Source organism: Rhipicephalus microplus, chromosome 1 (genome assembly GCF_043290135.1).
Source record: "Rhipicephalus microplus isolate Deutch F79 chromosome 1, USDA_Rmic, whole genome shotgun sequence".
In the NCBI taxonomy this organism is placed as follows: Eukaryota; Metazoa; Arthropoda; class Arachnida; order Ixodida; family Ixodidae; genus Rhipicephalus; species Rhipicephalus microplus.
The window spans coordinates 17,869,895-17,895,757 of NC_134700.1; the positions used below are offsets into that span (position 1 = coordinate 17,869,895).

Genomic DNA, 25,863 nt, shown 5'->3' on the forward strand with positions numbered 1-25,863 from the left:
GGCAATAAAAGTGGTGCGCAGCGGCGAGCCAGTTTGGTAGACATGCGAATGTGCGTGAGCCTTGCAGCGCTGCCCTGGTAGTGTACATGTGAAGAACCACGGGCCGACAATCTGGCAATTCGAAGGAGTAGCCATGCTCCATAGGTCTTCCCTGTATCGCCGTATACCACAACGCAACACATTGGTTCTGTGCGCACCCACGAGCGGCGGCACATGTACCGTTGGCCACACGCTCAGAGTGTCCTGTTTCAATCCGTGAGTACTGTACTTCCAAAAGAGCATGAATTCATTCAACAATTTAACTTTGCAGTCCAACAAGGCTATCCAAGGCACTATCACACAAATTACACTTCTCTGTATGATAGGCCTCTATGTCTTCTGAGCTGTGTTACATAAACACATTGATGGTATTGTCATAGATTGTAGTGAGAACATGTTCCAAACAAAGTGATGAAACATGAGTATGTGCTGCCTCCCAAGAAAAGCTGTCTCTAATTCAGATGATCAAACTCTCAGGCGTAAGGATTATCTGAGAAGGCTTTGTTAGAAAGGAATAAGTACTTTCATGTTGCACGATGTTACTTAAAACAAGATTGCACTATAACTTAAAGAAATACCACAAATTTGCTCATACACGAGAAAATTTGAAAACGAGCTGAAACAACAACCCCCGTGAACTTCCTTGAACACGAATTCGCCGAATTCTCATGGCAGAGTGTGCACATAGTAAAAGTGTGCTTCTTTATATTCATTAAATTTTTAGACTTCAATGATGTTTGCAGTCCCTTTAAAAAGCACAAAAAATGAATGGCACTCCGACTTATAAAAAAAGAACTTAGTTAAAAAATCATTTCCACTGAAAAAATTTTAAGGTAAAAGCAATCATCACGACAATAAGCGAAACATGATTATAAGTAAGATTTCACTGCACACAATTTCATGGCAGTCCAAAAAACTAGATGTTGATGAAGGAAACTTGAAAAAACCAACAAATCCTATAAAAGAGAATGTCGCTGCAGCCAACATTCCAACTTATGTGATATTTAGCACAATGTAACACAAAGACCATGAGAGAAGACGCAGCACGTGCCCCAACTTTATATAAAATGGTTAATTGCAACCGAAGCACTAAAAATTCAGGGGGAGCATCATGCCATAAATTTTTGTGCTTTCTTTGCAATAACCAATTTTGTTTAAAGTGCACCAATCTCATCCTTGTGTTATATTGAGCTAAATATTACTAATGTTTAACAAACAATGCTCAATGTTTTTTTTTGTGCAACCCTTTAACAAGAACTCTTGCATTGCTCAAGACAGCAGTGACAAGGAACAGCTGTTCCCATTATCAAGACGCCTTCCAGTGTCACAACGTTGGCTCCGCCAACATTCCATGTTCAAGGATTACAAAACAAACGATGCATGTTCCATGTCCAAGGAATACTGCACTGAAGTGCAGGACATAGCCTCCCCACACCTAAGCTAAAATATAGTGTATACTATACCTCATTAGGTGCTATGTGTCCGGAATATCACCCTGTGATAACAAAAAGAAATGCCTACCGCTTAATAAGCCTCGTTAGGGCTTGCAGGAAGACCGTTCCAATCGCACACTGCAACCTGTCCTTTGTGCCGGGTCCAGGAACAGCTGCCATCGCTGATACATACATAAAAGACACCACAAAATATTACTTTCACACACAACAAACGTTATATCACAGACAGATAGCGAGTACCAAACATGTCTTAGCAAAGTGTATACTGATACATTAACCGTAGCTGTGGCATTGCATGTACGCGTCCGCTTCAGCTACGGGAGGTGTGGGGTTCGATCCCCAGTACCAGCCGACTACCCACCGGTAGCCAAACAAGGTACAGGCGGGCTTCGAGGGGCTGTGACACGTCGCCCCAGTGGTGAAGCTTACTCTGCCTGGAGGACTCTCAACCCATTGCGCGGGACTCGGCATACTGATACATTAAAGGGTAAATCCTTGAATAAAGGGATCATGGCACAATCAAAATAGACAATATTGGACTAGCCCCTTCTTGCTGACAATTGACAGAGTGCCAATGAATGTTTCGCATTCACAAAACTACGTAATAACACTATGCAGAGCATGCACATGCGTGTGGGTGATCTAAATGATGAAAACAATAATTGCAAAGAGTGCATGGTTTATGCACACATGGCGTGTATAAGAACGAGCCATATATATTGTAATACATCATAAATATAAGCTATTCAGAAAACAAACTCTTGGTACTCTGAAGCAAATTACCATGTATTTTGACTTTTGTTAACGCAAGCTATCTGTAGAATTTCGTTTATTACATAAGCCCTTCACAAAAATATTAATATTCTTAAACTCTCTGTCAACATCTGGAAACATAGGAATAAGATCTTTTTGCTTCTAATTTACTGCCTAAAAAACAAAATAAATACTAAATCCCTGAATGCTACACATAGGTTATACATCCTCGTCACACAAGCAAGTAGGTGATATCAGTACAACACTGATGTAAAAAAAGAAAGTATGGAGATACAACTTGAAGCACCTGGTATGCTTCAAGGAGAAAATAAAGATTTATATAACTAACAAAAGTTTACACAAATATTGCAACAAAGGGTGTCATGTGTTAGCTTAATTAACTATATTGAATTCCCATATTCTTCTACTAACACTCGATATCAACATATCTTCAATGCAGAGGTAGGAGTGTACTCTTAGTTTCAGCACATAGTGTAGATTACTGAAATACGTATACTTCAAGTTAGCTCTCTTAAAGTATTTATGAGGCAGCTAGGGTGCAATTCTAACCATAGAGAAATCGCATGGATTTCTGGCACAAGAATTCGGAACGCAGCCACGAAAACATCATTCGAGTGTGCTTGACAGGGCTGTGCGTTCTTTTATCTACGTGCCCAGTCGTGTGATTGCTTTGCGCGTAAAAACGCACAAACAATCGAGTTGTACGAACGTGAACTGCTCTCGTGACACCAGTATGTTTAAAAGCAGACACTTTTACAGGGCTACAAGGAATCAAAGGATAATCACATGCCGAAAACAGCCAAGGAATGACAGTACGACAAGAAGCTTGCATGACCGAACGATAGCTCACGTAGTGCAACGCGAATCTAAAACATGCAATCAACGCACACAGCGACTGTTTCTTACGGTGATATAAAATAAGCCACCTGAAAACATACCTGCCTATCGGTTCTCTGGTTCGTCATCCCCGCTGTGCCAACAAACCGCCCGGGCCATCGCTTCCTGCATACCATTTGTCACGCAATGAAGTAACCCAGCTACGTAGTTCAGCCACTTTCTCCAACTTACCGAAGTTTTGGCATAGGCTGTGCACTCTTCAGTCGCCCGTCAAAAAGCTCACGCTCTCGCATAACATCAGTCAATGCTTGTCACACCAGGGGTCAAGCATTGTCTTCGGAAGCACACCACTCGACATTGAATCACGCGAACGACACGAGTAATCGATAAATGGAGGAAGAAATCACTTTTCAGAGCGAACACGAAGGCGCGGCCGATGTGGCTGTTTGAAGCAGGCAACGTACGGCGAGTCTTCGTCCGCCACTCGATCAAAGCAGCAGAACTTCCCGACACGCGGAAACTATCCCGTAGACAAATTCCAAAGGAGGATCAGTATACAATTCATGCAATATCTATCAACACGGCAATTATGTAACCGCGGACTTGCTGCACATGTTCTTGCGTGAAGCTGGTGGTGAGCTCGCAGTACAACTAGGCCTGTAGCAACTGCTGATTTACAAGCTTAACCAAAATAAGTGTGCAGGTGGCAGCACTTACAAGTCCCTATATAATTATTTTAAATAACCATCAAGTGTATTTATAACTTTTCAAGCCAAATAAAGCCTTCTTAAATATAAGTTTGCAATATATGTAGTTATGCAGTAGTTTGTATTTTGTTTTGAATAACAAAAAAATGTTTCAGAACTCATGTCAACAGCAATGGCCATCTCTGAGTTTCTGCAACATAATGCCAATAAGTACAGATCTCAAAGGCAATGCTTTTGTAGCAGCGACTTTGTTCGTGTGCAGAAAAGAATGAATGGCATGCATTCCTGCTCTACAGAGAAGAAAGGTATCTGACCGGGTGTCCGTTCCTTTACGTCTCTACGCAGTGGCGTTCTGTACACTGTACATTCGCTGTTGGTGTTGATGCGCTGTTCTGTACATTCTAGTACACTGTAGCTAGGGGTTGGCACACCGAGTCCGTTACCCCTTTCTGCCCTCCCCCCTCCCCGCGCCTTTTGGTCAATTTTTTTTGGCGTGGTATACATAGAGCAAAATGACTATTCGCCTGCTCCCCCCCGCCCTTCCCCTAGATCAACGAGGGATTCCTTTCCTTACCCTCCCTTGTTTTCTGTTTTCATCTACGCCGCTGTCTCTACGTGACAGCTAGCGTTGCGACAGCAAAACAGTGGTGGGGTGAGAGGCATGAATGCGCATTAAAACTTCTCTCTTCCTCTCCATCTACCGGTGGCGGAGAGGGGGAGAGGGGCACACATTTGGCAGCTACCGCTCCCAGTCATATTTTTGTTGTAAAAGTATCACTGATATTTAAACACACTTTCGTATGCTCACTGCAATGATACGATCAGTTTATCTCCTGTGCTGCCCTCGGTGTCCACTGAGCCCCACCTTGGTGGTCTAGAGGCTAAGGTACTCGGCTGCAAACCCGCAGGTCACGGGATCGAATCCCAGCTGCGGCGGCTTCATTTTAGATGGAGGCGGAAATGTTGTAGGCCCGTGTGCTCAGATTTGATTAAAGAACCCCAGGTGGTCGAAATTTCCGGAGCCCTCCACTACGGCGTCTCTTGTAATCATAACGTGGTTTTGGGACGTTAAACCCCACAAATCAATCAATCATCGGTGTCCGCTGATCGGCTAGTGGGACCATCCCCCTCCATGCAAATGGCAAATTGGCACGTCTATGCAACTGTTTGGGGTAGCGCTTCAGCGTAAGCGATCGACGCTATGCTTGTTAGATTTAAATACATGTTCAAAATTTATGCGCGCAAGGTGGTGGAAAGCACCCCTGAGTACCCCAGTAAAGTTTGTCTCCACATCGCGCTTCTGGCACGAATATATCATCACCTTTAATAATAATAATAATAATAATAATAATAATAATAATAATAATAATAATAATAATAATAATAATAATAATGTATCCGGCAAGGCTATTGCATCACGACAGCGCATCGGACATGCGCAGATACTCACGGCGCGCTATCGTGCGCCTATCTAATCAGTGACTGAATAAACCGATATCACTTCTTGTTCTGGCCATCATGCTGTATCGTCGTCCTTGCTAGTTACATGGTGTCAGAAGTGGCCACCGGGGACCGAAGCACGGCAGCAACGGCGCGGAATCGCCATGGACCTACTGAAGCCGCCGGAGCCATTGCGCCTATCGGGCAACTTGTCTGAAAATTGGAAGCGCTTCAAGCAAAGGTTCCAGCTTTTTCTGCAAGCAATGGCAGCCGAGAGGTTGCCATTGCTTGCAGAAGTGACTCCTCGAAAGTGGCGCTCTTGCTGAGCTTCGCGGGAGACGAAGTGCTCGACATCTTCAACAACTTTCAGTACGGCCCCGGAGAAAGCAAGGAATCTTACGACACGGTCGTGCGGAAGTTCGACGCCTACTTCTCCGAGGTGAGCAATGAAATTCACGAAAGATATGTTTTTCGTACACGAAGCCAGGCGCAGAAAGAACCTTTTGAGAAGTTTGTGCGGTCCTTAAAGAAGCAGGCGACACAATGCAACCTTGGGGATCAGCACGATTCACTGATTAGAGACCAAATTGTGTTTAGTACGAACGACCCAAAGCTGCGTGAAAGAATGCTTGCCGATAGAGGCCTGATGCTGCTAAAAGCCGAGGAAATGTGTGAAGTGGCAGAAGCAGCGGCACTAAGGAGCCTAGTTTGGAATTGGACAGAAGACAGCATTGACGCAGTTTCAAGTAGCGAAACGGTGACGAAAAAACGGCAGCAGCGGAAAAAAAAAGCAGAGTCGCGATAATCAAGATATTTGCTGCAGCAAGTGCAACCGCAAACATAAACCTAAGCAATGCGCCGCGTATGGTAAATTATGTCAGTCTTGCCGCAAATACAATCACTTTGCAAGTTGTTGCCAGAAGTCTACCGCTGTTAGCGAAGTAGCTAATCTCGTTGAGAATGACTTTGAGATTCTCAAAATCGGCTCCGAAAATCGTCGCAAGAAAGACTGGACAATCAGGCTCGAGTAAATGGCAGAGAAGTGACGTTCAAAGTGGACACCGGTTCGCAGGCAAGCTTACTTCCATTTACAACGTACCGTAAGCTTGGATCCAAAGAAGCGTTGCAACCTACCGGGTCAGTGTTGCGCGCCTATAACGGGGGCGTTATTTCAAGCTATGGAACAACGTCACAGAAAGTGTCTGTCGGAACCACCGAGATAAGCGTGAAATTCTTCATCGTAAAGAATGGGCGCCAAGCCATCCTTGGGCTCAATGCCAGTGAAGCACTTGGATTGGTTCGACGTACGGTGAACGCTGTCAATGCCTCGTCTGAGATTGAACTTCTGAAAGATTTCAGGCCCATGTTCCAAAGGCTCGGCTGCTTGAAAACGCAGTACAGAATGGTCCTGGATCCAGACGCGGTTCCGGTCGTTCAGCCTGCTCGCTCGGTTCCACTTGCACTTCAGGAACCTCTGAAGAAGGAACTACAGGGAATGATCCGGGGGGCATCATCGTCAAAGAAAATGAGCCAACCGACTGGGTGAGCCCTCTGGTACTGGTAAAAAAAAAGACGGTGCTCTAAGGGTTTGCATGGACCCCAGAAGAGTGAACAAGTTTATCAAGAGGCAGCATTTCCCTTTACCCAGACGCGAGGACTTGGAAGCACGGTGTTATGAGCTGCGTCGGTGGCCGCAGCGGACCCAGTAGGTAGCATGGAGCTGGGTGGTGGTCGTCATTCCGCAGGCCACGTGGACGTTCAGAACTCTCGAGAGCTGAGGCAGAGGAACAGGCGTCAAGGAAAACTTAACAAGACGTTTATTTGCAACATGTTGGACAGTAACGTCCGAACGACGACTCTTCTCACGACACACTCCTGTTTTCTTCTGGCGGGCTGCTCTCCTCTCTCACCGTGCAGTTCCGTAGATATATAGGCGGAATGTCTCTTCGGGGAACCAATTACTCTTGGAGAGCACAGCACAAGTGCCACTTCACACACGTGGCAGACGCATGTGGCACACGCGCGAGGACTCGGAAGCGACCACGCAGGAGAAATTCACGGCAGTCCCTCCTGTAGCACGCAACCGGCCTTCCGCACATTCCAGAGGGGCCCGCCCGTAGCCACTGCCTCGCAGGCAAAGCGCACAGCCGAGACAAACAGAGCCGGTGCAGGTGACAACCCGCCCCCACACAGAATGTCCGAGATGACGGGAAGGCACGCTTAGGGCCAAACAGAGCCGGTGCAGGTGACGACCCACCCCCACACAGAATGTCCGAGATGACGGGAAGGCACGCTTGGGGCCAATCAGAGCCGGTGCAGGTGACGACCCGCCCCCACACAGAATGTCCGAGATGACGGAAAGGCACGCTTGGGGCCATCCGGCCCAAGGACTTCGTTACTGCTTTGTAACAGCTTCCCCGGCGGCCGGCCGCGACCTCGACATACGAAGGTCATCCACCTTCGTGGGGAGAGGTCGATGAAGACAATGCTGGTGTGCTGAAGCCGTGGACGCCTCGATGCGGCTCTGCTGCAATCCTCTGGCACCCTGGTGATCTGCAGCCTCTGGTAGCGTCGTCCAAAATTGGAGAAAGGCTCCCGCTCTGCTGACCAACATTCCTTCTCGAAAGACAGCACATGTGTCCACCACGCGAGAAACACAACTGCCAAGCAGGCAAGCGCCCATACTCTCTTCCTGAGACCCACGAGGCTTTTAATTCATCCAAAACGACCTGTTCTTCATTACAATAGCAGCAGCAATTCTAACAACCCAACCTGAAATAGGCTGCTCAAATTCACAAACACGTGTCGTGATAAAGCACAAATACAAAAAAAGCAATTGTAAACCTGTCACGCACACACAAAAAAATGGAACCTAAATACCCAAGCCAGATTACCTGACGCCATCAAGATCTTTAGAAACAACGACTTAAGCCGTCAGCGTTGCCATTCAATTTGCCTCTCTTGTAACGAATTTCGAAAGAGTATTGTTGCAATAGCAAGCTCCAGCGAAGTAGCCGGCCGTTCTTAGGTGACATCGTTTGCAACCACGTGAGGGGACAGTGGTCCGTCTCGATAATAAACTCTGATCCCGCGAGATAGTATGCGAGCTTCTGAACCGCCCATACAACACAGGCGCATTCTTTCTCTGAAGCGCTATAGGCTTCCTCCCTTACAATTAGTTTGTGGCTTGCATATAGCACGGGATGTTCCTCTCCTGCGTCGTTTCTCTGACACAATACAACGCCCATGCCACGGTCACTTGCGTCGCACTGAACCACGAAGGGTCTAGCGTAGTCGGGGGCTTGAAGTACAGGTTGGCTCATGAGTACATTTTTCAGCGCAACGAATGCCCTCGCTTTCTTCTCATCCCACTCCAGAATTTGAGGTTCGGTTTTTCTAAGAGCGTCAGTAAGCGGGCTGGCCAGCTCTGAATAACGGGGAATGTAATGCTGGTAGTACCCTGCCAATCCTAGGAACGACCGCACATCTGTCTTTGTCCGGGGCTGCGGAAAATTATTAACTGCCGCCACTTGGACATCGGAAGGTCTGCGGTGGCCTTGCCCCACTATGTGACCCAGGTAAGTAACCTCTGCTCGGCCAAGTTGACACTTCCGAGCCTTCACGGTCAGACCTGCTTCGCGGAAACGTTGAAGCACTGCTCGCAAGTGGGTGAGATTTTCGGATCATGACCCTGAAAATACTGCTACATTATCCAGATAAGGCAGGGCAAACCCCTCTAAACCCCGCAATACCTTGTCCATGAGAGCCGAGAAACAATAGGGGGCATTCTTTAAGCCGAAGCTCAACACCTTAGGGCGGTATGTTCCTATGGGAGAAATAAACGCCGCATATCTGCTGGCCCTTTCGGTCAAAGGCACCTGCCAATAACCCCCAACGATGTCGAAGGTAGAGATGTACTTAGCACTGCTTACTGCCTCAATTCTTTCCTCTATATTTGGTATGGGGTAAGTCTGATCCTTCGTTATGTGATTTAACCTCCGGTAATCAAAACATGGTCGCGGATCTTTCCCAGGAACCTCCACTAATATAATCGGAGAGGTATAATCGCTTTCACAAGCTTCAATCACATCGAGCTCGAGCATTCTTTTAATCTCGGTCTCAATAATCGCACGCTGACGTGGCGACACTCGATACGCCTTTGACCGCACGGGCTGAGTGGCCGTAAGCTCTATGTTATGCACTACCAAATTTGTTCGGCCCGGTTTCTCCGAGAACATGTCCTCATAATCTATCAGGAGGCTTTCTAGGTCACGCTTCTCGTTAGCTGTGAGCTCAGCTACCTCAACCATGGCCTTGAGCGTTTGACCAGCGTTATCCTCCTTTATTTCCGCTCCCGAAAAGGGGAAATCTAGTGGTGGCTCTTCGGGCACGTTTACCGCCATGTTTACGACAACCTCTCTCTCTCTCTCGATACGGTTTGAGCAGATTCCTGTGGTAGATCTGCTGCGTCTTACGTCTACCTGGCATCCTTACCAGATAGTTTGTGTCGGACAGCCTTAGAACGACTTCCGCCGGACCTTCCCATTGGACATCTAGCTTATTCATTGGTGAAGGTTTCAGCCGCATTACTTGATCTCCAGCTTCAAACCGGCGTGATCTTGCCGACCTGTCGTAGTAGCGTTTGGCCCGAGCCTGTGCCTTGCTCATCTCATCCCCTGCCAGCTCCTGTGCTCTATGCAACCTTTCTAGCAGAGTTGGCACAGATTCAACCACCGTAGGGTCCTCCGCTCGCCCTTCCCATGACTCCAGAAGAATACGGAGTGGGGATCGCAGACAGCGACCGAACCCCAATTCTGCCGGGGTAAATCCAGTGGCTTCATGAGGTGCAGTCCTGAGCGCAAACATGGTTGCTGGCAAGCACACATCCCAGTTGACTTTGCGCTCGAAGCAGAGTGCTCGAAGGACGCGTTTCATTACCGAGTGTAACTTTTCTACTGGGTTTGACTGGGGGTGATACACCGAGCTGTGGATTAATCGGATTCCACATTTCTCTAAGAAAGTTGTAGGCAGTGCACTCGTAAAAACGGTCCCTTGATCGGACTGTATTTCAGCGGGAAAACCAACGCGATCGAAAATAGACAACAGCGCGTTTACCACTTCTACCTAGCTCAGTTCCTTTAAAGGCACTGCGTCAGGAAACTTGGTCGCGGGACAAATTACTGTTAAGACATGACGGTAACCGGATGTTGTTGTTGGAAGAGGCCCTACTCTGTCGATCACGAGTCGTCGAAAGGGCTCAGTGATCACTGGCACGAGCTTCATTGGGGCACGAACCTTATCCCCTGGTTTTGCTACACGCTGACAGGTGTCGCAGGTTCTGACAAAATTCTCTATTTCCCGGAAACAACCCGGCCAATAGTATTCCTGATCCTTCGTTTTTTTTGACCCTCAAGTGACCCTACCATGAGCTACCGTGAGCTAAGTGTAAAAGATCACGGCGGTAACGTTCCGGTACCACTAACTGATCAAACTGCACCCGTCTGCGATCTAGATACTTACGATAAAGTATCCCGGCCTTGTTCTGATACATCACCTTTTTCTTTGAAATACCCTCATTAGTCTGACTCCTTATATTTTGAAGAGTGAGGTCTGCTCTTTGCTGCTCTATAAGGGACGATCGATCCACTCTCAGCAAAGTCAGCAGGCTACTAGATGCAGGAGTAATCATTTCCTCACACACACTTCCAGATTCAAGAGGGTCTTCCTCGTTTTCATCCGCGCCTTCATCGCTCACTTGATCAGTGCTTGTTGTGATCGTGTCTACCGTGTTCGTGGGCTCTTCATCTCCGGCTTTCTCGGTGATTCTCGAGGGAACATCGAGCGGTGCGGCTCTAGTTGCGAGTTCTCGCGCCTTTGAGCGAGTGAGCGCGCACACAACCCCATCCCCGTACGCTAGGTTCTTCTGTCCTAGTAACCAATCGGATCTGTTTGAAAACAAGTATGCATACTGCTTTGGCAAATAAGCAGATACTGCAGCCTCCGTGTGCAATGCGCCAAAGGGGCCCTCGATGCATATCTTAGCAATCGGAAGGCATACGCTTGATGGTTCCGCTGCTTGTTTAAACCAAGCGCACTCTCCTGTGAAATGTTCAGCTTCAACATACGAGGGATGGACCACGTCCATTGTCGCTGCCGAATCCCGCAGTACGCCAAACTCTTCCATTTACTATCAGCTCTCTGATATATGGCTCCAGCAGTCACATGTTTTCACCCTCGCTGTCGACTGAGAAGCAAACAACTTTTGGACTCTTGCAGACGGCCGCAATGTGACCTGGCTTGTGGCATTTATAGCACACAAGTGGTCGCCTCTTTTCAAACGCACTGTTTTGGTGCTTTTCCGCAACCGTGGTCTCATTACTTACCTCCCGTTGCTTTTCGGGACCAGTGTTGCGCTCTCGATTCTCTTGGACTGAATGTCCCCTCCACCCAGTTGCCTTTTTGATTTGGCCCTCCCACTGGGGAATTTCTCTTCTATCAAGCACGCGGCGCGAAACAAAATCCTCCGCTAGCTCCGCGGCCCTCGACACAGTGGTTACCTCCTCCCTGTCTTGCACCCAGAGCCTAACGTCTTGGGGCAAACGACGGTAAAACTGCTCGAGTCCGAAACACTCCACGGTTTTCTCTTTATGCTCAAACTCCTTAGCCTCTTTGAGCCACTCCCTCATATTAGACATTAACTTGTATGCGATATCAGCATACGACTCGTCTTTCTGTTTTACGGCACTCCGGAACTTCTGCCTGAATGCTTCTGCTGACAATCTATATTTCTTTAGCAGGCTCGACTTAACTTGGTCGTAATCATCTGCTTCCTCTTTTGTCAAGCGGGCAATTACCTCGGCAGCCTCACAGGGTAGTAGGGTAACCAAGCAGTGCGGCCACATTGTTTTGGTAACACGCGCCTTCTCGCATGTGCGCTCGAAATTTACCAAGAACAGACCCATGTCCTCTCCGGAGCGGTAAGGTTGCATTAGGGCTTTCATCCTGAACGACTTTCGTTCTACTCCGCTAGACGCTTCGCTACCTTCACTACTACCTCGAGCCTTGAGCAGCTCGATTTCAAGGCGCTTCATCTCAAGATCCCTTTCTGCTGCTTCGCGTATGAGCCTCTCATTTCTCCCTTCAGCTTTACGCCTTTCATGTTCGTCTATCAGCTCTAGACACTCTGAGAGCTCGTCGTCGTCCGCGTTAAGGTTCTCAAAAGCCTCGATAATCTCTGGCTTTCTCCTTTGTTCACGCACATCCAAACCCAAACTTTTAGCTAACTCTAGCAAAAGCGGTTTTTTCAGTGCCTTCAGATTCATGGTTGCTACAAGTGCTGCTAACTTCACTACTACTAGGACGCTACGTTCCCATGCACAGGTCAACGTAGAGTAGTTATCCAAATTTACCACCTTTCCTACAAAACTGTAGGTAAAGCCTGGTAAAATCTCAGTGAAGAAAAGTCAAGCACTCACCGCACTCTGCAGCCATGATCTCAGTGGAGACGATTCCGATGCTGGCCCGAGCTTGTTGCGACTTGGCGTGAGCAGAATCCCGTCGCTGCCATCCAGTTGTTACGAGCCGCGTCGGTGGCCGCAGTGGACCCTGTAGGTAGCATGGAGCTGGGTGGTGGTCGTCATTCCGCAGGCCACGTGGACGTTCAGAACTCTCGAGAGCTGAGGCAGAGGGACAGGCGTCAAGGAAAACTTAACAAGACGTTTATTTGCAACATGTTGGACAGTAACGTCCGAACGACGACTCTTCTCGCGACACACTCCTGTTTTCTTCTGGCGGGCTGCTCTCCTCTCTCGCCATGCAGTTCCGTAGATATATAGGTGGAATGTCTCTTCGGGGAACCAATTACTAATGGAGAGCACAACACAAGTGTCACTTCACGCACCTGGCAGACGCACGTGGCACACGCGCGGGGACTCGGAAGCGACCACGCAGGAGAAATTCACGGCAGTCCCTCCTGTAGCACGCAACCGGCCTTCCGCACATTCCAGAGGGGCCCGCCCGTAGCCACTGCCTCGCAGGCAAAGCGCACAGCCGAGACAAACAGAGCCGGTGCAGGTGACAACCCGCCCACACACAGAATGTCCGAGATGACGGGAAGGCACGCTTAGGGCCAAACAGAGCCGGTGCAGGTGACGACCCGCCCCCACACAGAATGTCCGAGATGGCGGGAAGGCACGCTTGGGGCCAAACAGAGCCGGTGCAGGTGACGACCCGCCCCCACACAGAATGTCCGAGATGACGGAAAGGCACGCTTGGGGCCATCCGGCCCAAGGACTTCGTTACTGCTTTGTAACAACGGCTAACCGGTGCTACTTATTTTAGCTGTTTGAATGCAAATGCCGGCTTTCATCAGGTGCCCTTAGACAAGACAACATCAAAAACCTGTACGTTCTCGTCGCCTTTTGGCAGATACTGTTTTCTAAGGCTACCCTTTGGCATCTCATCTGCACCCGAGGTGTTTCAGCAGGCATTTTGTCAGATATTTGACGGTCTGCCAGGCGTGCTCATATATATAGATGATATCTTGGTCTGGGGCTCAACGAAGGAAGAGCATGATGAGCGCCTGGTTGCAGTCCTCAAAACTGCTGAAACAGCTGCATTAACGTTTAATCTGCACAAGTGCATGTTTGGCGTAAAAGAGCTACGGTTTCTGGGTGATATTATAAGTGCGAATGGCATATCCCCAAATCCAGGGCTCGTAAAAAGTTTGGTTCAAATGCCAGTGCCAACATGCAAGGCCGATGTTCCACGTATGCTGGGTGTGTTGAACTACTTTGGAAAGTTCGTGCCGCAGCTATCTGAAAGAACGGCCCTGTTAAGAACTCTTATCAAGGCCAGTTCTGAGTTTGAGTGGACAGATGACCACGCCAAAGAATGGAAAAGCGTCACGCATATTTTGGCCACCGCTCCCGTGCTCGCAATATTTGACCCACGACGGGAAACAAGGTTATCTTGCGATACATCGAAGGACGGCGTCGGTGCCGCCCTTCTGCAACGTCACAATACCGAGTGACGGCCCGTAGCTTACGCATTTCGAGTACTGACTAAGGCAGAAAAACTGTACGCACAGATAGAAAAGGAGGCCCTAGGAATTTGCTTTGGATGCGAAAATTTTCACCAGTTCGTCTACGGCCAGAAAGTCACAATTGAAACAGACCACAAGCCACTCTTGTCAATTGCTCAAAAGGAAATTAGTGACATGCCACCTCGCCTTCAACGGTTCTTTTTGAGGTTGTTCAAGTATGATTCTGTTTTGCAGTATATTCCTGGGAAGCACCTTGTTCTTGCTGACATGTTGTCCAGGACAACTGCTGACAACCAAGACGACGCTGGTGCTACTACCGACGTGGAAGTTCACGCAATCCAGCTTCGAGGTTACCGTGTCACAGAAGCAACGCAGAAAGAACTGCAAGCGGCAAGGGCTCGTGACCGCTACATACAGTCGGTGATTGCAAGTTTGTCGGCAGGGCTTCCAGTACAAGGTGAACTAAAGCCTTTTAAGCAAGAACTCTCATTTGTCAACGGAATACTTTTAAAGGCGTCGAAGGTTGTTATTCCGAAAAGCATGCAGAAAACTATGCTTGAAAAAATTTATGTAGGTCACCTCGGCATGCAAAAATGCAAAGAAAGGGGCAGACGCCTCGTGTTTTGGCCAGGGCTTAACGCTGAGATTGCTTCCATGGTGCAACTTTGTCCTACATGCCGCAAGTATGCTTACAAACAGCCCAAGGAACCGCTTCAATTGCGGCCCGTGCCAGGTTGTGCATGGCATAGAGTTGGAGCTGATATTTTTTCGTTTGCGGGGGACTCGTACATCGTTATCTTTGACGCCTTATCAAACTTTCCGGAAGTTCAGAAACTACCTGACATGTCGGCGCAATGAACCATTGCAGCACTGAGCGCTATTTTTGCCAGATTTGGCGTGCCCGTCGAAGTATGCACTGATAACGGCCCACAATTTTCCAGCCATGAATTTTTTTTTGTTTTCAAGGAGATACGACTTCACGCACGTCACTTCATGCCCTCATTATCCGCAGTCAAACGGGCTTGCGGAAAAGGTGTGCAGGTTGTGACGCGCATCTTAAAAAAACTGCAAATTCGGGCGACGACTTCTGGCTGGGCCTGCTGGCCTACCGCTCTACCCCACTGGAGAAATGGCGATCCCCTGGTGAACTACTGCAAGAAAGGCGCCTTAGCGCCAACCTCCCGGACTTCAGTACGGTGACCGCAACCGACGTCAAAAAGCACAGCCAGGCCCAAGGGGGAAGACCTTTGCCTCCTCTGCAGAAGGGTGACGTCATGAGGCTCAGAGACGCTGCATGGTCCCGGAAAGCTCAAGTTGTGGGTTCGCCATATCCAAGGTCCTACCTTGTCAAAACGGAGGACCAGAAGCTGTTAAGGCGCAACCGTCGTCACCTACTTCAAACTGGCGAACGGTTCATCGAGGAAAGCGACGACGACATTGATGCCAGCTCAGCGGACAACAACGTCGGTGGCCATCCGACAGTGGCAACTTCAACCTCACCAGCCAATGGCCGACGTCGCGACGTCGGGCTACCCTTCGCCACCTGTGGTGCGTCAGTCAACTTCACCACCGACGCCATCTTTAAGAAGGTCGACTCGAACCGTGAAGCCACCACAGTGTCCTCATTATGACAAGGGCTTTAACCAAGTGTATGATATCATTTTTTGAAATGCCATGTACTTACCACCGTTTCGGTGGGTATGTAATTTCATTGTTAACGGAAAGGATGTATCCGGCAAGGCTATTGCATCACGACTGCGCATCGGACATGCGCAGATACTCACGGCACGCTATCGTGCGCCTATATAATCAGTGACTGAATAAACCGATACCACTTCTTGTTCTGGCCATCATGCTGTATCATCGTCCTTGCTAGTTACAAATAATCGTTATGGTTGTTTTTTAGATGCACATGTACAACCTTATAATTGTTTCTGGGCACGCTACATGAAAAAGTAAATAAAAAATCATTGATTACTAATGAAATCGCAAGCCTTAGATGCCTCATTAAAAGTAAAATTTGACCGTTGGCAGCGTCTCGCAGCCTGCAATGTAGGGAACGATAGATGCATGCAAAAAGTAATCACCACGAGATGACGTGTCATTATAGCGCCACATGATAAAATCATTACATCGCACACAATCCCATCATAGCTTGTCCAAAGGCTGGCTGGGTGATTGGCTACGCAAAACGGTGTCATTAACCGTGGAGGCAATGCATAACCACATTAGTTGCAGAAAGTTTTCGAAGGGCGGCAGGATGAGCACATCAACTGATTGGAAAAAAGAAAGAGATGGCTATCGCCTTTGAGTTGTCTTACGTGCAATAATGCATAACAGACCGTGGATTATTATTATTATAATTATAATTATTATTATTATTATTATTGCTCCTATGGTCTATCTGATTTACACTTATGAGCATGTGTACGAAGACATTCCCTTCATGTCGATGTTATATTTACTGAAACATGGTCGAGAAACCTATGGGAATACAAACTGTTTAGTGTTTTAGATTTTCGAAAGACAACATGTACGTGAATGTCGAGATCAGCAAGTAATTGAATTAGACTTATGTGCACGTTAAGGAATCACAGATCGTCGAAATTTCTGAAGCACTCCGCTACGGCGTTCTTCATTTTCATATAGTGGTTTTGGGATCAAGGATTCCCGCGATTATTACATTTAGTAGTAAGAAATCGAGTTTTTGTTGGCTCTAAAAGATTAACGAAAATTTTTTTCATTGTGATGTGCTTTGACATTAGCACACGCACTGGAAAGTCGCGTACCTTGATCATCAGAAATCCTGGTGCATGTTGTCATCTGAGTCTCAATTGCACACCTGATGCTAAGAAACATTAGGCTTTGCAGGTCTAATGTCAATCTAGTGACTCATTAGGTGTGCATTAGCTGCACATTAGACCCTGAAAATTCATTTTTATAAGGGCAGGCCTGGGATTTTTTTATTACCGTTTATTATTCCTTTGCTTTCGCCGTTTCGGTGAGAAACTATTCATAGTAATCCAGCCAGTCTCCGCAAAAGAACATACCGTGGCCCGAGTCACGCGACAACGGCGACCACAGGAAGAGCCCACAAGTAAAATGTTCAGTGGAAAAACGTTTAATTGAGCTTAAAAGCCAGAACAAGTACTGAATGAGAAGCAACTCGCCTGCTCCAAGTACCGCCCAATAGCACCAGCCAAAGCTGAAGTGTAGTAGGCCTCCTTCAAAAGGTATGATGAGTGGCCTGGCTGGCAGTAGCGAAGAGTAGAGGCCGCCACTGAACAACATTGTTAGACCCGTCAGCTGCATGGCATAGGCGCCATACCTGGGAATGGCGCAGAGCAGCACGTTCATGAGCAGCCACAGTGCCAGAGACGTCCTGCATATCGCATTCAGCTCCTTGAACCCACAGTAGGTACAGGACCGGTCACATGTGTTGTCAATGAAGCACAATATTAGGAAAAGTTTAGAATGAAGCCCACTCTACTCACCAGCATCATATCGTCCCCCGGCCAGAAAGTAACGCATAAAAAGTTACATATTGGCTTGTACATAAAATGGTAGGTGAGAAAAGAGATCTTGCCTTAAAAAAGAATTGCTGTGAGGGACGGTTCGTCACAACGCCCTCGGAAGGCTCAGCGTCCTGCGAAATGTCTGGTGCAATAACCAGTCGCCAACATGTGCTCCCATTTCCAGGATTGATGCGGGCATCGCCTTGAGTCTATGATAATGAAGTGAACAGACAAGCCTTAGACGCTGACGCCTTTAGGATGTTGCGTGGCCGTAATTATTATTAAATTGTTTGTTTACGGAACTGAGTGTTTTCCTGGGACCAGCACAAGCCTCGCATTTGGCGCAGTAAACACCGGACCTTTGCCAAGTCAGCCTGCTATAGCAGCACAAGAACAATGGTCAGTAGCCCTAGGCCTTATAGAGTTCTAAGGCACGTTGCCGAGCTAGGTGGTCAGATTTCATCATTCGTATGGCTGTAGCAGATCACGATAAGGACACAGGCTCTCTCACACGCACACATGCTGCTGTTAAATGACAATAGATAGGTAAAACAACATAAAAAGATGCCGCACAGTTCATTCACGTGTCATCACCGATTACGACACTCTGCACTTGCCAACGTCAAAGCGATGGTTCGAGATACCTATTTTCTTTATTTTCTTTAGCTGACGAGGCTGAGGAAGCCATGCACACTGTTCTTTCGTTTTTACAATTTGATAGCATTAAGTGACTTCACGCATAGTTCTGTCACGAACTCTATTGTGCGCAGGTGCAACCACACCTCTGGCAGTGAATTCCGAAATGACCGTATACAGCTATTTTTTACGTAGTACTGGCGTTCGCTCAGCCTTTAGTTCACACACGTTTAGTTTGACCTATGTGTATGCGCGCACAAGTCAATGAAATACAATAGACAAAACAGTTCGACTGCAGTTCACAATTTTTCCCCGGTGCTTGATCATACGGTCCAATTGTTTGTTATTCTCTGTATTAACATTTTGCACATTGCTTGCAACGTGGGCAGGTGCAAATTGTGATAATAGGTGATGATGCGTGCATGAGCTCTGCAGTACCTTTAGAAGTTGTTTTCTAGGATTTATTATTCTACTGCTGTTGTACAAGTAAAAAGTGTGATCGCGAATAAAAAAAATAATTTGGCGCGATGTGTGTGCCTTCTGTGTCGATGTCGTGGTGCAATATATTCGGTCATAAGAGTGATCAATTTTAGGCCGTGTTTGCACTAGCACTTACGCCATTGAGGACTCCCGTCACAAGAAACTTTCATTATTACTGCATCTCGCTCTTTACCTCGCATGAGACGAAACGCACAGCAGTTTAAACAAAAATTCGCCCCGTATCTGCATGTAATCTGCAAATATCATCGAAACATGATAGTATTGCGTGTGAAGAGAGCGATTTCATGTTCTGCGCAAGAAAGTAGGTGAATAGTATTCTGGAAACGCTGCGTTAGAGTGCTCCAGCGTGCAGCAGAGGCGAAAGAGTACATTAAGTCACGTAGGATGGATGGATGGATGGATATTGCTGTACCCTTTAGATCGGGCGGTGGCTAGCGCCACCAAGCCGTAATACCTAATGAACCAAAAACTATATATTTTTTTTCCTTAAAAAGTGAGTTTGAGGATTCGTACTATGCAGTAGCGAAGAGTTTAATTTTCACTCGTGCCTTGACTTTAGCCACCAATCAGATAACCTCCTTCTAGTTAAGTCTACCCGCTTAAAGTTTATTTTGCCCTCCCGGTTCCTAAACCCCAGTGCTTTGAAAAACTCTGCGCCATCATCCTGAACTATAGGGTGAAGCCTTTTACAGAACATTATCAAGTGTTCGGCAGTTTCTTCTTCCTCTCCACACGCACTGCATACTGTGTCTACCCCTTCGTATTTGGCCTGATACGTCTTGGTTCGTAGTACTCCCGTCCTGGCCTCAAACAGTAGAGAACTACCCCGAGTATTATCATAGATCCTTTCCTTGGCAATTTCCTGCTTAAAAATTCGATAGATCTCTAGTGCGGACTTCTTAATCATTCCCATTCTCCACATGTCAGTCTCCATTTCTTTCACTTTCTTCTTAACCGATAGTTCTTTTTGGTTTGGCCACCTGCTGTTTTCTAAGTATTTACCAGTCAACTTCCTGGTTCGCTTCCTCCATTTTGTATCGACATTTTTCATGTACAAGTAGCTGAAAACCTTCCTAGCCCAACGCTCTTCCCCCATTTCTCTCAATCGCTTCTCAAATTTTATCTTGCTGCTAGCTTCCCTGCCCTCAAATGATGTCCATCCCATATCACCTTGTACTCCCTGATTTGGTGTCTTCCCGTGAGCTCCTAAAGCAAGCCTACCTATTCCACGTTGCTTAATTTCTAATCTTGCTTGAACTTCTGATCTCATGCACAAGACCGCATTGACGAACGTCAGCCCAGGAACCATGACCCCTTTCCATATTCCTCTCACAACATCATACCTATTGTAATTCCACAGTGCCCTATTTTTCATGACTGCTGCATTCCTGTTACCTTTAGTCGTCACGTATATTTCATGTTCCCTCAGATACTCGGTCCCATTGCTTATCCATACGCCCAGATATTTGTATTTATATGTTATCTCTAGCGTGACCTGCTGAAGTATTCTAAGCTCACTACCTTCGTTGTCATTGAAAGTCATGACTGCTGATTTTTCCCTACTGAATCTAAAATCTAACCCATCTCCCTCATTACCGCAGATGTCCATCAATCTCTGCAAATCTTCCTTGTTGTTGCCCATTAACACTATATCATTTGCGTACATTAATGCTGGTAGTGCCTGATCACTAAGTTTTCCTTGTTTGACTAAAGAGAGGTTGAAGCCCAGTCCACTTCCCTCCAATTTTGCCTCTAATCCTTGTAGGTACATCATGAATAATAAGGGTGACAGGGGGCACCCCTGCCTAATACCCCGTTTTACCTCTGCAGGCTTGGATACCTGTTTTTCCCACTTTATAACTACCTTGTTACCTTTATAGACACCCTTTAAAAGATTAGTGACTACATGTTCCACGCCTAGTGTGTCCAGTATTCCCCACACTTCCTCTTGAACCACACTATCGTACGCTCCCTTGATATCCAAAAATGCTAGCCACAGGGGCCTGTGTTCTTTTTCTGCTATTTCGATGCACTGCGTCAGTGAGAACAGATTGTCTTCCAACCTCCTGTGTTTCCGAAACCCATTCTGCAGTTCCCCCAGCACCCCCTCATCCTCTATCCACGCCTGCAGTCTTTCCTTTATAATCTGCATCGCCAGCCTGTAGACCACTGATGTCACTGTTATAGGACGGTAGTTGTTTATGTCAGCTTTGTCCCCCTTTTCTTTATAGATCATGCTCATCCTGCTAAGCTTCCATCCATCGGGAACTTCACCATCGATTATTATTGTACTTACTGCCTCTCTCAAAGCCTGCTTAGACTTCGGACCTAATGCCTTTATCAGCCTAATTGGAATGCCATCTGGGCCTGTTGTTGTACTACTAGGAACCCTTTTCTCAGCCCTTTCCCACTCTTGTTGTGAAAATGGAGCCATTGCATTACTTGATTCGTCCTTGTCTATTGTGGTGAATAAAGTACTTCTTTGTTGAAATTTTTCTGTCACCCTTGTTCTTGTATATTCAATAGCTTCGTCCCCTTCTAGCCTAGCACCTTGGGCTGTAGTTATAAAGCTCTGCTCTAGACTCGTCTCATTTCTTAGGGAGTTTAGACGGTTCCAAAATTTCGCAGCTGCCTTTCTATCTTTTTTATGTACTTCTGCCAGCCACTGAGCTCCCTTCCTTCTAATCTTTTCATTGATCAGAAGGGATGCATCCCTTCTACAGCTTAGAAAGGTTGCCCATTTTCTTTCCACATCATCTGTCGGTTCACCCCGCTGCTTAGCATGTCTGTGTTCCCTAGAGGCTTCCTGACGTTTTGCTATGGCTCTCTCAACTTCCTCATCCCACCAACCTTTGGGTTTGTGTCTTCTTTTCCGGGGTGATTTGTCACGCGTCTTAGCAAGCTCTAGCTCAAAGAGTCTGATTAGATTCGTGTATGTCCATACTGTCTTATTATCCTTCGTGATTACTTTCTCAATTTGTTTAGTGGCTATTTCAATTTGCCTTTCTGGATAAAAATTTTCCTGTAGTTGCTCATCTTGTCTCCTTCCCACTTTCACTGCTCTTCCAAAACTTAGCTTGATACGTTTGTGATCGCTACCCAGACTTCTGGAGCCACCTTCATCTATGTGCATTTCCCTCAGCTTATCATACATCCTATGTGACATCAGTGCATAATCTATCGTCGACTGAAGCCTTCCTACCTCCCATGTTATTTGCCCTTCACACTTCTCGGTACTGTTGCAAATGACCAAATCAAGCCTTTCACACATATCCATGATCATTTTGCCTGTCGGGTCGGTATACCCATCTATATCTTCTATGTGCGCATTCATGTCTCCTAGTATAATTATCTCGCACTCTCTTCCTAACTCCTGAATGTCCTTTGATATACACTCTACCATTGCCTGGTTTTCCTCTCTGGCCTTTGCTCCCGTCCACAAGTACACGAAACCAAGGAGTGTCATTTGACCTGCCACTTTCCCTTTTAGCCATAAATGTTCCTTGCACTCCTGCTTCACCCTTTGCCAGTCTGTACTTATATGAATGAATGCCCCAATACCACCCCCCTTTCTGCTGCCTTCTGTTCTATTACAATATTCCCACGCGTAGTCCGCATTGTTCGGAGGTTGTTCCATGTCCCTGAGATGTGTTTCTACAAAACCGTATACCATCGGCCTCTCTTCCCTTAGCTGTTCTTCTATCTCTTCCCACTTCAGCCTGTTCCTACCACCCTGCATGTTAATATACTCTATGTCTGAATTGGCTCGGCACTCGTGGCTACGTCTATTTATGCCCCGGACTCTACCTCTCTTAGATATTGGTGCCACTTTGGAATCGTATCTATCCATACCACCTGTCGAAGAGCCTCCCTGGTTGTTTTCCTCGTTACTAGCTATCCTGCACCCCGAAGGGCTCGCTGGCCACCCAAAAAAGCTACTGCGTGTCCTGCAAGTCACCAACCCACCTCATGACCTAGCCGCCCATCGAAGTGAATTCTGTCTCGATGAAAACCCCCCCACCTATGCACCTCTCTGTTTATTTCCACCACCTCAAAGCCTTTCTCTCGACTCATTCGCCATTTTTCTCTGTTTGCGTTTACCACCGCTCTTTGCAGGTTGCTATCACGCACCGGTACCTCCGGTATCGTGCATATCACTACCTGCACCTTAGGAGAAGTGGCGCGCATGTCATCGACGCCTTTCTCCAGTGTGGCTGCTAGTCCTGCTGCATCTTCATTTAGGACATCGTTTAAACCACCTGAAATTATCACGAGGTTTCGTCTATCAGCTGTCGTTTTGAGCTTTGCGCTCGCTTGCTTCATGACTGCTTCCAGCTTGCGTCCTGGGAACGCCCCTACTGCAACCCTCTTGTCACCTCTTACCCTCTCTTTGATGGCTTCTGTGCATCGATTTAAATTTGAGTCCCCGGCGATTATCACATGCTGTGACTTTTCCGCTGGAGCGTTCTGCACCTGGGGGCTACTTGCACCTGTGACACCGGCTGCTTTGTTCCCTCCCTGCCCCACCACTACCTCGCTGAAGCTGGGCCTTGCGACAGTTGAACCGGCTAAACCTGTTTTTTCCAAGCTTGCTTGCTTTTCCTTCTCCACCGTTCTGGTTGCCGGTTCCCTACTGTTCTCTCGGTAGGTCGCTTTTTTGTTCAGCTTCGCTAGCACTTCCTCGGCGGACTTCAGTCTTTCTCCCATTGCCCTCGTTTTTTCTTGCTCTGTCGCCAACGCAGTCTCGAGCTCGGCGATTCTCATCAGCAGTTCACTCTGGGCAACCATGATTTTCTCCATTTTTTCCTCGACCTCACATAGCCTACACTTCGCGTCAGCCTCTTCTCCATCCGCTTCTTCGCGTGGGTCCACTTTCAAACCCACTCCACATCCTGAACACTTTACAGTCTTTTTAAGCATGCCTTTCTGACACCAATTGTCCCTATACTCAATAGTTACTAAACTCGAGCCCTGCAATACGAAAAAAAAAGAAAGACCAAGCTCTACTACAAAAATTTGCGTGCTCAATGTACGCGCACCTCCCCCACGGGGTGGGAAAAAAACAACAAAAAAATTCAAACACACACACACCCGCACTAATACTAATACTAATAATAATAATAACTAATACGGTGACTGGCCCCCGAAAAAACCGTACCTTAAAATAAGTGCTACGAAGATTTCAACCGCTGCCTTATAATTATAAAGACAAGCTCAAAACATGCAAAAACACTTATCTGCGCAGTCGATCCGGAGCGCTCAAAAAACACCTGAGACGTAGCACCTGAGACGTAAGCGCCATCTGGCAGTTGTTTTAGAAAAGAAAACACATGACTTTGAGATGGGTGCGCATGCCCATCTCAGAGGTGATAAGGTGTAGAACGCAAGGCGACGGGTAGGTGCCACCACCGTTTCGTTTTAGCAAAGCGTTGGAAACACTCGCCTTTCAGTGCAAGCGTTGCATGGTGGGCGCAGCGTGATAAGCACTACAAACCTTAAATTACTTATGTATGCCTTTTCTAGTAAAATACGCACATGCAGAATATATACGTACTGTTATGGTGCCCCAGACATGCGCAATAACTGCTTTTTAATTGACAATTGCACAAGCATGAACACTCAACCTTGAGCAACATAGGTGGGTGCTGCGAATGGGGTGGGCCGTTCCAAGGACCCGATGCGGTTAAGAGTGGCCAAATAGATAATTGTACAGACACACAGAGAGACAGACCAAAATTTTTGCATCGGAGGTCCCCAAGAAAGACTATTGTTTTTAAAAAACATGAACATCACCCACAGCCTAAAGCTGGAAGTTCCCGTTTCATTGGTGGCGTTACGCTCCCTCTCCTTGTCTCTGGTTTGGCGAGCGTCGCCTTACGGTAGATCATATGCCTGGAAATAACTGCGAAGAGCTCGATTACGTGACCATATTGTGGTTCGGAATGGACTATATCCGCGAATAACGTACTGCTCGCTTATTCGATTACACCGGTAGCAAAGAAGACCTCGTTCTGCGTTTCGAAGCCAAAATTCGGCAACATCGTGAAGCAACGCCGCGACTAATTGTCATTACCACGTAGGTTGCGGGCAACGCACGCTTGCCCTTTGATATACCGCAATGCTCGAAAGCCTGACTCTGCCGTTTCTGTACCGCTAACGCTGCCAGAGAAAAATTACCACACTGCCTGATTTGTTCTCATTCATAACGCACTTCGGTGATCCTCCATCGCAAAATGTTAATGCATTGAACAACGACATCCACGGTTTACAACAGCTTGCCGTGTGCGATGAGTCTGAAGACGCTACCTTTCTCCCTATTGCCGTAAGTATTCTCAAAAGCCCAGCTCTAAATCGGCATGCCACTTTTGCACATAATTATTCGACGTAGCAAACGTGAAGCACAGCCTTGGATGAAGAAGTGGGCATAGATGCACAACCAAAAAGTGGCACTCACAATTCTTGTTCACCATTGCGCAGCTTCTTGGTTTCGTTGGATTTGCCGACTGCACGGACGGCGCCGCGCCCACGGACTCGATTGATGGTGGTTTTGGCAAGGGATCTTCATGCAACGCCCCTGGCTGGTGTATTCATGGCGCACAACCACTCTTGCTGAGGACCGACAGCGATGCCAAGTACAATTTCCCACAGTTCGCCCTCCTCCGGAGTGTCACAGCCACAGCAACATCGACTACACCCCTACCGGATCCTTTAAAAGCCCATCTAACCGATCTCATCGCCAGTGGGCATGGATGCACAACCAAAATGTGGCACTCACCATTCTTGTTCATCATTGCGCAGGTTAGTTGCAGTTCATTACCACCTCTTAAGTCTTTTCGATCAGACAACCAATTCGTTGTTGTGCTTCCATGCCCCAGCGTCCTGCTTGAACCTTTCTGTGCCTTGTTTTTGGCGTTGTG

The 25,863-nt window shown here is 47.2% G+C and overlaps 1 protein-coding gene across 7 annotated transcripts in view; it reads right to left on the reverse strand.

Moving 5' to 3' along the window:
* LOC119178158 (dual oxidase maturation factor 2) overlaps positions 1-25,863 on the reverse strand; it is an 832,350-nt gene that overhangs the window by 187,989 nt on the left and 618,498 nt on the right. For 5 of the 7 annotated variants that reach the window (XM_075888119.1, XM_075887832.1, XM_075888066.1 and 2 more), the window contains one exon: positions 17,465-17,676. In XM_075888119.1, coding sequence (XP_075744234.1) covers positions 17,465-17,676 — 212 coding nt within the window. The remainder of the gene's footprint in view (positions 1-17,464; positions 17,677-25,863) is intronic. The other 2 variants (XM_075887924.1, XM_075887964.1) reach the window with 1 other exon arrangement.